Raw genomic sequence first — 12092 nt, forward strand, 5'->3', positions numbered from 1 at the left:
CTATGGCTCGCGCACATTCTCAAGAATGGGTCCGAGGCTGTGGAACGACCTGCCGGATAACATCAAGAAAATGACGGAGCTGAAGAATTTTAAAACTCTGTTGAAATCCTATTTGTTCAGTAAATGTTATAAATGACCCAAATTGTACATATTTTCTTGAGTGACTCTACCTAAAGCGTCATTTGATCATTGTGTTGTAAAGTGCGCTATAGAAATTGAATAAAATAAATAAAAATAAAATAAAGACCTTCCGGATCGATGCGTTTCATTTGTTAACATTTTTACCGTAGCTGCTGTGAGCTGGTGATGAGACGGACTTTGAAATCACGTGACTCGCCAACTAATTTTTCACCCCGCTCTGATCAGCCGGCAGCTGACTCAGGTTTCAATTGAGTTTCCGCTGGGACTGGCCGTTAATGCTGACGTCTTGTTCTTTTTGTTGATTAGTCAGTTCGTTTCGTCACCCCTCACGCGGAACCCAGCGGCAGAGGAGACTCAATTTGTTCCTTCCGCCTGTAGTAGATAATTCACTTTTCTTGTCCAGCGTACAGCAGAAAGTCCCGGGCATCTCCAACGGGTCGGCCGTGGATAAGTGCAAAGGCTGGATTGAAGCACGTAGTTTACGCTTTGTACATTTTAGAGCTGCCTTTTGCCTTCTAATTATTTCGCCCTTGACGCGTAGCACTATCAAACAATCCTTCGCAAATGTTCACGTGTGCTCAAGCGTCGAAAAACAAATTCCTTTTTTCTTTTTAAATGCCAAAGGTTTTCGGGGACGAATTCAACTTAAGTTTTCCATATATCAAGTTGGGAGTAGTTTAGGCCAATTATTGCGAGTCAACCTGTTGCTAAAGGCTCTGCGCCAAGGGAATCATCTTCTCGAGAAAAGCCAGTTGATATGGAAACTACAAACTTGTGAAAATGGCATGAAGCAGCCACGGGCATAGTACATTGTAAAGGCTCACATCATATTTTCAAAATGATACGTTGGGGTTGACTGACAAATGCAACAGTCAAACTTCTAAGTACATATAACGATTACATAGGATTTGTGGGAGCACTAAAGTCTACCTACTGTCTGGTGATGATGTGGACTGGGCAGAATTGAAACTTATAAACCCACCAACATTCACAATTGGACGCATTGAATTGCATTTGGTATCATTTGCTCTTGTTATCTTTGTCTTGACGTGCTGTAACGAGATGAGATGACGGGATCTAATTTTCTTTGTATCTTGGGAGATGGCACGACCTGTACAGTGGAGAAATGGGAAAAGTGTTTGGCTAGCACTCTGACGTGTTTGTACAGAGTTATATACCACATTGTTTCTTTTGTCCAACCGCTGAATCGTCACGCATCAACTGTCGTTCCTATACGTATTACACATAATCCTATAGAACAACAACTCTTATCTCATAAATCAACAACATTTTGCGAGGGGCTGGCTGATATAAAAGACGGGGTGGATTAGGGACCAAGTCGGAGATCCCTTCGTTTGTATTTATAGAATAAATAAATGAACTTGGTCGGCGGTCAATAAATTAAATATCAAGGGCTGCAAAGTCTCGTTGTATTTCATTTGTCGATCGTTATCTAAATGAGGGCTTTGAGCGATAGGGAAACATCTTCTTCGAGAAGGAATCCAGTGAAATGTGTGTAAGAGGGACCGAGTAGACTGATACCTGAAGTTATGTACGTAACCTGAGTCCAAACTTGATCGCCAGCTTTCAGATTTAATATCGATTGCATCGAGAGTGTTTCGGAATTGGCTCCGTCATCGGCCGCTGCTCTGGCGACGTACTGGCCGTTCTTTACCATCTCCACGTCTAATGTGAAATCGCCTGGAGGGTTATACGATTGGGCTCTTCCAGTAAAAGAGAAGAAATATCTTCCAGCCACGGGTGCTGTGAATTTTTTTGTCGTTCGGTCGTAAGCTCCTCCTTCGTTTAGTACGAAGCTGTCGTATGCAATTGGAATTCCGACAGAGTACCAGTTGTAGTTCAGTTGACCGTAGAAGTATGTCGGTTTGGATTGGACGCCGGCGTAACCGACAAAAGTCTGGAAACCTAATTAACCAACGAATTAAATCGTACCAGAAGTTGGAACTGAGTCTGCCATGATTTTACCGGGGTCGGTGTTCGGTTTGGTGAAATCGCAGTAAACAGTTTCCACCGTCGAGGCGCCCATGACAGAATAGACGCCACTCCAGAGGTGCCCAGTACTTTTGAGATCGGCGCATGAGGTTGGCATTGGTTTTGGGTAGGGGATCTAGTTTCCATTTCCACTGGATTATGTTATACAGTATGTTTTAGTCCTTGATTCCTTGGAGGGAAATTCAAATACAATCCGGAATCTCATCAAAGTAAAACACTCGTGTATTAATGCATAGATATAGCTGCTTTAATACTTGATACATCTTCTCAAACAAGCAAACTGTCCGTAGGTTGTCGTTAACAACGTGATTCGATGCCAACTGTTGCGTGAATGGGTTGAATGACTCCTATAAATCCATCTTCGAATTGCATCTCCTCCTGTTTTGAGAAAAGAAAAGTTTGTTTAAATTCGCGTTATTGCGTCATTGCTGTTGATATAATAAATTACGGGTGTCTCCGCCACGGGGAAGAAGCGGAAGTTTTTGACGAGGGTGCACAAGGCAATTTTCATTTCCTCTATGGCGAATCGCATGCCGACGCAGTTGCGGGGGCTCACTCCAAATGGCATGAACACGTTGGGGTTTGGCTTGATTTCACTTTCAGAGTCCCATCTGATTTATTTTTCCCATCAAGTAAAGATTAAAATCAATTTATTTTCACTGAGGACGCATTAATGACATCATTTCACCTGTCGGGATTGAATCTGTTGGGATCCGGGTAGTACTCCTCGTCGTAGTGAAGGGCGAAGGCTGGAACAGTTACTATCATGCCCTTCTTGATATGAACGTCGTCATTGAATGTCGTCTTTCGCTTGAACAGCCACATAAAGAGCTTTGCTTTCCACGTCACGTGCACTGTGTTTTAAAAGTAGATCGATCATTCCTGAAAAACGCAATAACGTTACAATGTTAAAGCACACATATGCGTTAATGATTTGAAAGAAATACCCATATCACGATGTTTGACTGCTTCAACCAACACAGTGGATCCTGTAAAAACGTACTCGTCTAGAGCAGTGCGAGAACGTAATTTTGACAATTCTTCTTCATTTAGATATATTGTAAGGTTGGGATTTCCACCGGCAACTAATATAAGAGACGCAATAGCAAAATTTTTGTTCTTCACAGCAATGTGTAACGCTGTTTGTGTTCCATGGTCACAATAGATGTCTACATCGACAGGACTCAAAGTTTGATTAACATTGCCAGCAGGTGTAGCCGTATCCGGTTTTAAGTTTACGTTGAGACGGGACATTAATGCTTGAATGGAATCTGATATCCGTTTTTTCGCCGTGATCGATTCCGCTCCCGACAACGACTGCGTTGTCGATTCGCAAGACTTTAACATTTTTCCTTTGACGCGATATTTCAAAATGATCTCTACCATCTTCAAACTTCCCATGTAAGCAGCAATATACAACACAGTTTGTCCTAAAAAATATTAACAAGTTAAAAATCTATTTTTGAATAACTTATCTACTTAGTCTGTACCTGATACATCTTTCGCGTTAATGTCAAAAGGAAGTTCATATTCATAATTGCCAGTCTTATCAATGTACTTTTTCAGAATACTAGAGGGGTACGGGAACTTGAGTAAAAGATCCAGCACCTGATGGTGCCCCTGTATACAGCATCCGTGAGAAGGAAACCATTTTTCAACTGTTGGCGTTTGTACCAATTCAGGATATTTCTGTCAAAAGATAAAAATACAGATTACAGCGCCACTTCCAATTTTAATTCTAGAATCGTTCATCTTTCAAATGAATATGCAGCTTACTCTCAATAGCAATTCGGCGATTTCTTTGTGGCCATTGTAACATGCTATGTATAGAGGAGAATACTTTGTTACAGGATGAACTCTTGCATCCGCGCCATTGGCAAGTAAGAGATTAACTATTTCCTTATGACCGACTTCTGAAGCTCTGAAAAATAATTTAAAGCATTAATTAGAATTCATGATACAAACATGTAGCTACTTACTTGAATAATAATGTGTTTGATCCTTCAACAGTCATATTTATAACAAGTTTCAAGTCTTCTTTGAGCTCCTTGAAAAGTTTGAGCATTAAATCAGGGTTTCCTTCAATGCATGCTTTTAATAATCCGTTAAAGGTTTCAACTCTAGAAGCTTCATGTGTTGCCTGGGCTGTTTTTAGAGCTGTGGCACATTCTATGTGACCACCTTTGACTGCTAGATCCAATGCAGAGAATCCAAGACCATCTCTGACATCAATACGAGCTTCATGACAAAGCAAAAGCCGAAGATTGTTGACATGGCCATATTCAGCTGTGATGTGTAATGATGTCTTAATTGAAAAATTAAGACAGTAAGTTAGTTTCAAAATATACTTAAGCTGTCAAATTTACCCTGTATTCTCCTCGAGGCCCACAAGGGATGTTGGGATCAGCTTAAAGAAAACACCAGTTGAATGAATACATACATTTTATTTTTTTATTTTTTTATTTTAACATTTGCATACCTCCTGATTGAAGCAATATTCTGAGACAGCTAGAGTTTTCTGTGGTGGCAGCTGCATGCAGTGGTGTTCGACCCCAAGCATCAACTCCATCAATATGTTGTAATTGATCAGCGTGAAGGAGATCTTCAAGTAATTCCGCATTGTCCCACAAAGCCGCCTAAACAATAACGCATTCACAGAGCATCGAAATAAATACATGTTACATCCCAAGTATTTACAATTTATAAACAACAAACAAATATCAAACCTGATGTAACAGGCGCCCGGGAAAATCTTCCAAATCATCGGAGTTTGGAGAACTTGGAGTACTCATGCTTGAAATTGTAGAGTCCGCCAGAAAATTCGCATTATTAGTTTATTACTGAATTTGTCAACAAAACTCGACCAATCTATTTGACGATGCTGATCCCGTGCATCGATCAGCTGTGTGCCGCTGTGTGAGGCAGCAAAGAAGACTACTATTTGGCGGATAATGGAAAGCGGCAATTCAACAAGAAAACAAACGGGCCAGAGCGCGTAATTTGAAGCGGGGGTTACAAGAACTGCCCCAAAAAAGGTGTATTTCTATGGCAAGTAACTTAGTGCCTGTTGGCGAAGACATGGGACACTGATCCGTAGGGGCCTGTGTAGCCATTTATATTGCCCCCCGATAGCAAAGGGTGATTGCGGGGGGATTGATAACATAGCTGTGTGTACAAGGTTGGGTGATCCATAATAGCTGGGTGGGGGGACGAAAAATGGCACTAAGTACTTACCATACTTGCCATAAAAATATAGGACCTTAACCTTAACAAGTAGCCTAAGTAATCTAAGAAACTTCCATCGGCCAAGGTCGCCAGTCTATTACCGACGATATTATCCGTTTTACCTTCTTTTCTTCTGATAGAAAATTCGGGTGTGACTAAAATGCGGACGTGGACCGTGGACCGTGGACGGCTAAATAGTGGACTTTGAATGAGTGGACTCGACACAAGTTTTTCGGTCCACTTCTAGGTTTTTGATTACTAAAAGGTGGACCAAAAAAGTGGACCAGACTCTAAATCAATGACAGTGTTTGTATGTACTCGAGGGGTTCACCACTAAAAATTTTTTCGTACATCCTGCCAAAAGTACACGTTAGTCTGGGAGCTGGGCAACCAAATAATGTTTTTTATTTAACAAAAGGTTTGAGGCTAAAAGATGGTTGGGGGGGAGGGGGTATGACACGCACGAAAAGCACAGTCTGTCGACTGGCGGCCGGGGCGTTCAAGCGTGACGCGATCCCGAAGTCGGTGGGAACCGTAAAAAAATCAACTTTGTTTAGCAAGCCAAAATTTTCTCTAGGGATCAAGTTAAGATTATGTTGATGCCAATTTCTTACCACATAGGGACATCAATTTGTTCTTTTTTCATTTTTAAACAGTATGTGGTAGCTAGGATGGTAGAACACTAGATTACAAAGAGATTGTTACGGTGAGGTACGGTGTTCGCGTCCCGTATAATTCCCCTTTTTTTTTAAATTTAACTTTTTTTAAATAGATTTATCATTTCACAATGAAAATATTTTTATTAGCAAACCCAACGTTCTTAACGTAGATAATTTAATTACTATGGAAAAAGGAAAAGAGCGACGAACGAAAGGACTTAGAAAAAATTCCAAAATATTTGCGTTTTCTGTTTCTTTTTCTTTCACGCCGGAATTTTTTGTTTGTAAGAAAAAGAGGCTCGCCGTTTCCCCGCGTTTCTCTTACCTATGTCTGGCATCAAAATGGTTTAGATTTAACACAATTTAATTTAAATTTAGGAGACCACGCTTTAGTATGTATAGTGGACTTTCTAGGTTACTAATAAGTGGACTCCGGTGAGCTAAGTCCACTCATTCAAAGTCCACTATTTAGCCGTCCACGGTCCACGGTCCACGTCCGCATTTTAGTCACACCCAGAAAATTCCGTGAATAACAAGAGTCGTATCAACGTTCTGTCGAGTCGTAAACTACAAACGGCCATCATTGCATTTTCATAACTTAGTCTGGAAGCTTAGTCTTTTGAGTTGTATCGGATGCATCGGGTCATTTCTCCAACGCGCATGCATACATTTGAAAAATAATGCCTAAAGTATGAGAAGTCGAATCTCTGGTCCAACTTTGTACGGACTGCATTCAAAAATCGATTGAGAATATTAAATTTCCATCTGATGTTTCAGCAACTAAGAGAGAAGGAAATACGTTCAGAATGAGCCATCCGATCTATGAACTAAGTAAGTTGACCCGAAAAATCTATATTTTTTTTTTTAATTTAAGCGTTATAATTTACATTTTTTTACTTTAATTTATCTAGTTAAATCTATTTTTAAACTCTCTGTTAGCTGCATTAAAATAACGATTGAATGTAGAAAATTTGTGCCAGACCTATCGACAACTATAAGAGAGAGCAATGCGATCAATGTCAATTCTGAAATGGTTAGCGATCCATTTCATAAATTACGTAAGTTGACCAAAAAATAAGAAAAAGCGATGAAAATGATTATGTTTTTTTTTTGCTTTTATTTAGTCGAATCTGTGTTGAAACTCGGTGCATGCTACATAAAGAAAACGATTGAGAATAAGAAATTGGCATCCGACCTATCAGCAGCAACCAAGAAAAAGGACGATACAATCATTCTCAGTTCAGTAGAAACAAAAAATCCATTTCCTCAATTACGTAAGAAGACTGATCAAAAAGGATTTCTTTCATGAGAGCTTAAAAACTAATTTTCACTTTTAAACTTTTATATTAGCTGTCCCTCTTTTGGAGAAGATCATTAAGTCTCTTACCAGCGGAAGAAAATCAACACATGCAAATATTCTAGAACAACTCATCACCTCACAACTTCAACATTTGACATTATCTTTTTACTCTGAAAGTTACTTGAGTTTATTTCCCAAGCTGGAAAATCTGATAATTCTTAACCTTGAAGACACCGGAGTAGGAAACGACTGTTTGAAAAGCATTGGGATTTACTGTTCCAAATTAAGGTATTTCAGTTTAAGTGCTTATTGTTATATTGTCATTATGGCTGTTGAAAGAAAACTCATTGTGAATTAATTTAAAAAAAATAGGTGGCTGAATGTGACAAGATGCGTTAAGGTGACAGACACTGGAATTCAATGGCTCTGTCGCAAGGCTGATTTTCCCGAGATGGGAAATGAAAAATCGGGACTTTGTGAGACTCTGAAAAGACTAGATCTTAATTGCACTAGTGTTACACAGTGGGGAATTCAAATGGCTCTCACGCATTTACTGTCTTTAGAGGTAATTAATCATTATGATACCTTTGAAGCCTTGTTAGAATTGGCTCAGTCAGCGGAAGATTCAAAGCGTGTTGATTGTTTCAACGGTAAATTGTCCGTACTTATTCTGCACACCACTCGTAATAAGCCTTATATAAACGGTAGCCTTCAAGTAGCACTCTCCATGTGCAATTCACTCACTCGTGTCACAATCTACGCAACCAGGGGTTTTAAAGACAGTGACCTTTTGGGCTTAATTGTAATTAAGGTGCTCCGCGGATTAAAAATCTTAAGGTCTGATTCGAATGCATTCGATGAAATGACCTTTGAAGGTGGCTTATGTTCACTTCTCAAGGTAATTGGCAACTCTTTGGAAGCGTTTGGCACTGATTGTTTCGATTCAATCTGTATTCCGACCATAGCCGAGTTATGTCCCAATTTGACTGCTCTTTATTTCAAAGACGCCGGAGGCATGCTTATTGAAAACGAATTAATAAACCTTCAAACGGAAAGGAATCCAAACATTTTTAAGAAATTAACTCATGTTTATTGTTGGAGTATTCCATCCGATATCTTACTTTTTTTGTTATGTTCTCCTTTACTTGAAGACATTCGGTTTTTTTACTGTCGATCGTTGACCGATGAAGTCTTACGTAGGGCAGCCAATTGTCATGGATTTCATAAACTTGAAATTCTGCATCTACGAAATTGCCACGTGGTGTCGGAGTATGGTATTAATGTTTTACTTCAAGATAATATCCCACTTAAACAAACTTTTTTTAAATCTTGTTATAATCTGGGTTTGCATACCCATTCAAATTGGCTGTCGCGGATTCTTAAAAAAAAAAGGAATTTAAAACGCTTTTTTATTCAATAAAATGTCTTCGATAAAAGACTGAGTTTTTTTATTCGTATTAGATTAATAGGTGGTTTATATTTATAATATGCACGCTACCAAAAGATAATAAAGAAATAGACTTTTTCAATTTTATTTATTTAATTCCATCAACGTTATATACGAAAAATCTTAACACAACGAACAAGCAAATTAAAAGAAAGCAATTCAATTTCAATTCCCTTCGCTGTCGTTATTAATATTCTCTTTCCGCGTGATAACGTTGACGTTCTCTTGATTGGTTGTTGGATACTGGCCAAGTGATTAGGAGTAAGTGAAGAGGATTTACCGGCCGTCGTACTTGGCTGTCGGCCTGTTTCGGCAAGTTCTGAACGCGAAGTGATTCGAGAGCTTCCCCCAATCCACCCCTCACCTGATTGAAACCATGCACAACTAGCGACAAGCGGCCCAGCAAATAGTTCAAATGGTCGTCAACTTCGTTGGCCCGTTCCGTCACTTATAGTAAAGTCCGCTATCAATTGCAGAAATGTCGTTCAAATTTCAAATAACTCCATTTGGCGGGTAACGAAAAGCGGAAACTCAGCAAGAAAAAAAACGGACCAGTCCAGCCTCCAGCGGAGAGAGAGCGGGCCAGCGCGGGTGGAAACTGGAAAGTGGAAAGGAAGAGCCCCGAAAAAAAAAACGACAAAAAACGAGTATTTCGGCCTACTTGCTTGAGAGGGGGGAATAGGTTTAAACATTGAATGTGACCACGATTTTGAAAAAATATAAATACTGCACTCTAGTTTAAAAAATAAATAAATAAATATTAGGTCCCGCTCCCGGCCCCCGCACTTTAGGTGCTTTAGGCTGTTTTTCTCCCTACGGCAGAAAGAGCAGACGAAACTCCCTCTATTGGGAGAAGAGAGAGACAGACATTTCTTCTGTACCTGTTTGTTGTTAGGTTACTAGGCGTTACGTCAGTTCACTTTATTGCACTGTTAACATCTGCTCAACTGCTTTGATGTGTCATATTGACGAAATATTCGCGTAAAGCTGTAAAGAGAAAATGGTATTCAATGTTTTAAAATGTAACTTCAAAGTTATGTTAATTAACTATTATTTTGCAGCAATCTTCCAATAGTGAAATCGAAGAAACTCTCAAACGAATTCAGTCTCACAAGGGAGTAATCGGGGTTGTCGTTATTAACAATGAAGGTAAAATGTTTTTAATAACCACTTTGAAATATAAGCTTATTCCTTAATTCTAGGCATTCCTATCAAGTCAACTTTGGACAATGCCACCACAATTCAATATGCTGGTTTGATCAGTCAACTTGCAGATAAAGCCTGTAGTGTGGTGCGTGAGTTGGACCCAACAAATGATCTGACTTTCTTCCGTATTCGAACCAAGAAACATGAGATCATGGTAAGCTTGATTTTAATTTAACATTGTCTCTTTTTTAATGTGATGTTAATTGTTATGCAGGTTGCACCAGACAAGGAGTACATGTTGATAGTTGTTCAAAACCAGTCTGACTAATTTTATCCACTGTTTAATTTACTATGCTTTTTCTTGGTACAAGCTTTTTTCCTGTGTTGCCCAAATATTAAACCATAAAGATAAAGCATATGAAATCATGGTCTTTTGCATTGATTGAGTTTATTTTCTGAAGGCTGGAAAAATTTATTGAGGTTACCCTTGAAATTTTTCTTGACACAACATTGATGGTTCCTCAATGAAAGGCCAGGATTAAAATGGAATGTATAAAACAATGTTAATCATGTTAATTTTTTTTCTAATATTTGAATGAAATGACGATTCATTTTCGTCCACCTTTACAGTCAAGGGGTCAGCAACTCAAATTTGAATTTGGTACTTATTTCTTTTAATTTTTACCAGAGTAATTTTTATTTGTTATGTTTTTAGTAGACTTTATCTTACAAGAAAAAGTAATAGGATAGAAAGAGTAGGAGTAGGGAGGGGGTCAATGGGAGGAGAGTAAGGACAAAGGAGGCTTCCGCACGCGCCCTTGTTTTAGCTTGTATTGAAAATTTACTTTTTCCCCGAAAAATTTACTTCAGTAGTCCGAGTTACGAGAGCCTGCGACGGTTTGGACCATCTAGGCACTAAGTATGAGTAATAATTAATTTCACATCAAATGTAAATGATCAATGTTACTAATATAAAGAAGCCCTTTTAATTATAATTTGAAATTATACATGTCACTATATATTTGATATTCCAAACCCTTTATAATGAACACAGGAATGGCTCACATCACAATGGCGTCTGTAAACCAAACTGAATCCGGTAAATATGTGTCTTGACAAATATGCCATATAGAAAATAATTGAGATAAAGGACGCCTTTTTCGCAAATTAGAATCATGCTGCATCAGCATGTATATTTCTTCGATTTCATTTGTTTTAATAGTGAACAAAAATGTCTGAAAATTGTTTTGGACTTTACATGGTGTCTCTGTTTAAGTGTAAACGTGATACCCGGATTAAAATGCCCCACAAGTGCCTTGAGCGCGCGCTGTATTATTAGCCTAAAAGAAAAGAAATCGTGATAATTAGCATAAGAGATAAGACTTGGTTTACTTTCCAATTGTTCTGACCTCAGGTTTATCGACTGCCTTTGAGACGCTTGGGCGACCCCGTTTGGTCTGTTTGAAAAACGTCGTGAAAACAATTTCCGCTACGATGCCTGCAGTGTACACTATAGGTACTCCGTACACTACAGCTGAGAAAAGGAGAGATGGGGCCGTCTAGAAATATAAAGCAAATGAACTTGAAACTATCTACGATCGACCATCTAGAGAAATATGTAAAACATATGAAATGTATATGCCATTCGAAATGCAAAACAGAAAGCATTATTAAATGTCTTGCACAAGAAACTGTGTTTGACCCAGAAAAAAAGTCAAGCAAGATGTTTCTGTCAGGAGTCTTTGCCAGAGGCAGATAAAATGTGTAAGAAAATTGAAAATAACTTACCTCGATGACTTTTCCAACAATGCTCCGTCCCATTTGTTGATCAATCGCCATTTTAATTTAACCGATTCTATATTTTGAAATAATAATGAATAAATGAATCAAACAAAACTTTAGACATTTAATTGCTATCGAGTCTCAAACTTGGTAATCAAACAAGTCTAACCTACTGAGCGTGTATACTCTTCAGCGTTGCAACCTGGTGTGCTACCTGTTCAGAATACTGCGAATGACTGGCTCCAAAGGCTCGTCGACCGTTTTCTTCCTAGACCTGAATGGAAACTAGCGGAGTTGTGTTTTACGGAAGACGCGCTTTGGAAACCCTTCATGCCTCCAGCATCTCACCCTACCAGTGTGGTTGAGCCGAGAGGTTCCA

At 38.9% G+C, this 12092-nt stretch overlaps 4 protein-coding genes and 1 long non-coding RNA gene across 7 annotated transcripts; 2 read left to right on the forward strand and 3 right to left on the reverse strand.

Annotated features, from left to right (window-relative positions):
* Positions 1-1551: 1551 nt before the first annotated feature.
* LOC124204243 (leucine-rich repeat serine/threonine-protein kinase 1-like) lies at positions 1552-5485 on the reverse strand. 2 transcript variants are annotated; one of them, XM_046601289.1, is made up of 12 exons: positions 4881-5485; positions 4634-4790; positions 4521-4561; positions 4134-4459; positions 3931-4075; positions 3645-3843; positions 3102-3584; positions 2843-3036; positions 2603-2765; positions 2409-2532; positions 2128-2323; positions 1552-2067 (listed from the first exon to the last, which is right to left on the reverse strand). In XM_046601289.1, exons 1-8 carry the CDS (start codon positions 4944-4946, stop codon positions 2945-2947), a joined length of 1509 nt encoding a protein of 502 aa, XP_046457245.1. In that variant the 5' UTR covers positions 4947-5485; the 3' UTR covers positions 1552-2067; positions 2128-2323; positions 2409-2532; positions 2603-2765; positions 2843-2944. The 2 variants fall into 2 exon arrangements, with proteins under 2 accessions (XP_046457245.1, XP_046457244.1); XM_046601288.1 differs by lacking the exons at positions 1552-2067; positions 2128-2323 and having other exon boundaries at positions 2359-2532; positions 2603-3036; positions 4881-5072.
* Positions 1595-2251, reverse strand: LOC124203481 (complement C1q tumor necrosis factor-related protein 2-like). Its single transcript, XM_046600155.1, has 2 exons — positions 2128-2251; positions 1595-2067 (listed from the first exon to the last, which is right to left on the reverse strand). The coding sequence occupies exons 1-2, from the start codon at positions 2249-2251 to the stop codon at positions 1595-1597; spliced, it is 597 nt and encodes a 198-aa protein (XP_046456111.1).
* Positions 5486-5554: 69 nt separating the features above from the next.
* LOC124204096 lies at positions 5555-8774 on the forward strand. The gene is made up of 5 exons (XM_046601111.1): positions 5555-6869; positions 6950-7096; positions 7163-7312; positions 7389-7626; positions 7711-8774. Exons 1-5 carry the CDS (start codon positions 6845-6847, stop codon positions 8756-8758), a joined length of 1608 nt encoding a protein of 535 aa, XP_046457067.1. The 5' UTR covers positions 5555-6844; the 3' UTR covers positions 8759-8774.
* An 855-nt stretch (positions 8775-9629) lies between these two features.
* On the forward strand, positions 9630-10359 carry LOC124204806 (dynein light chain roadblock-type 2-like). Its single transcript, XM_046602018.1, has 4 exons — positions 9630-9788; positions 9847-9934; positions 9988-10145; positions 10206-10359. Exons 1-4 carry the CDS (start codon positions 9786-9788, stop codon positions 10257-10259), a joined length of 303 nt encoding a protein of 100 aa, XP_046457974.1. The 5' UTR covers positions 9630-9785; the 3' UTR covers positions 10260-10359.
* Positions 10360-11087: 728 nt separating this feature from the next.
* Positions 11088-12023, reverse strand: LOC124204808. 2 transcript variants are annotated; one of them, XR_006879122.1, is made up of 4 exons: positions 11883-12023; positions 11720-11786; positions 11341-11490; positions 11088-11271 (listed from the first exon to the last, which is right to left on the reverse strand). It is a non-coding gene; the product is annotated as an uncharacterized LOC124204808 (long non-coding RNA). The 2 variants fall into 2 exon arrangements; XR_006879123.1 differs by having other exon boundaries at positions 11887-12018.
* Positions 12024-12092: the final 69 nt, after the last annotated feature.

Source organism: Daphnia pulex, chromosome 10, assembly GCF_021134715.1.
Source record: "Daphnia pulex isolate KAP4 chromosome 10, ASM2113471v1".
Classification (NCBI taxonomy): Eukaryota; Metazoa; Arthropoda; class Branchiopoda; order Diplostraca; family Daphniidae; genus Daphnia; species Daphnia pulex.

What these genes read in the sequence shown, in the direction of transcription:
- LOC124203481 (XM_046600155.1), bottom strand. Translation starts at nt 2,251, where the DNA reads ATGCCAACCTCATGCGCCGATCTCAAAAGTACTGGGCACCTCTGGAGT. An exon ending in CAAACCGAACACCGACCCCG is followed by an intron (nt 2,068 to 2,127) that starts GTAAAATCATGG and finishes TTGGTTAATTAG; the next exon opens with GTTTCCAGACTTTTGTCGGT.
- LOC124204243 (XM_046601289.1), bottom strand. Translation starts at nt 4,946, where the DNA reads ATGAGTACTCCAAGTTCTCCAAACTCCGATGATTTGGAAGATTTTCCC. An exon ending in AATATTGCTTCAATCAGGAG is followed by an intron (nt 4,562 to 4,633) that starts GTATGCAAATGT and finishes GTTTTCTTTAAG; the next exon opens with CTGATCCCAACATCCCTTGT. An exon ending in TCAAACACATTATTATTCAA is followed by an intron (nt 4,076 to 4,133) that starts GTAAGTAGCTAC and finishes ATTATTTTTCAG; the next exon opens with AGCTTCAGAAGTCGGTCATA.
- LOC124204096 (XM_046601111.1), top strand. Translation starts at nt 6,845, where the DNA reads ATGAGCCATCCGATCTATGAACTAA. An exon ending in AAATCCATTTCCTCAATTAC is followed by an intron (nt 7,313 to 7,388) that starts GTAAGAAGACTG and finishes CTTTTATATTAG; the next exon opens with CTGTCCCTCTTTTGGAGAAG. An exon ending in ATTTACTGTTCCAAATTAAG is followed by an intron (nt 7,627 to 7,710) that starts GTATTTCAGTTT and finishes TAAAAAAAATAG; the next exon opens with GTGGCTGAATGTGACAAGAT.
- LOC124204806 (XM_046602018.1), top strand. An exon ending in TGTCGTTATTAACAATGAAG is followed by an intron (nt 9,935 to 9,987) that starts GTAAAATGTTTT and finishes CCTTAATTCTAG; the next exon opens with GCATTCCTATCAAGTCAACT. An exon ending in CCAAGAAACATGAGATCATG is followed by an intron (nt 10,146 to 10,205) that starts GTAAGCTTGATT and finishes ATTGTTATGCAG; the next exon opens with GTTGCACCAGACAAGGAGTA.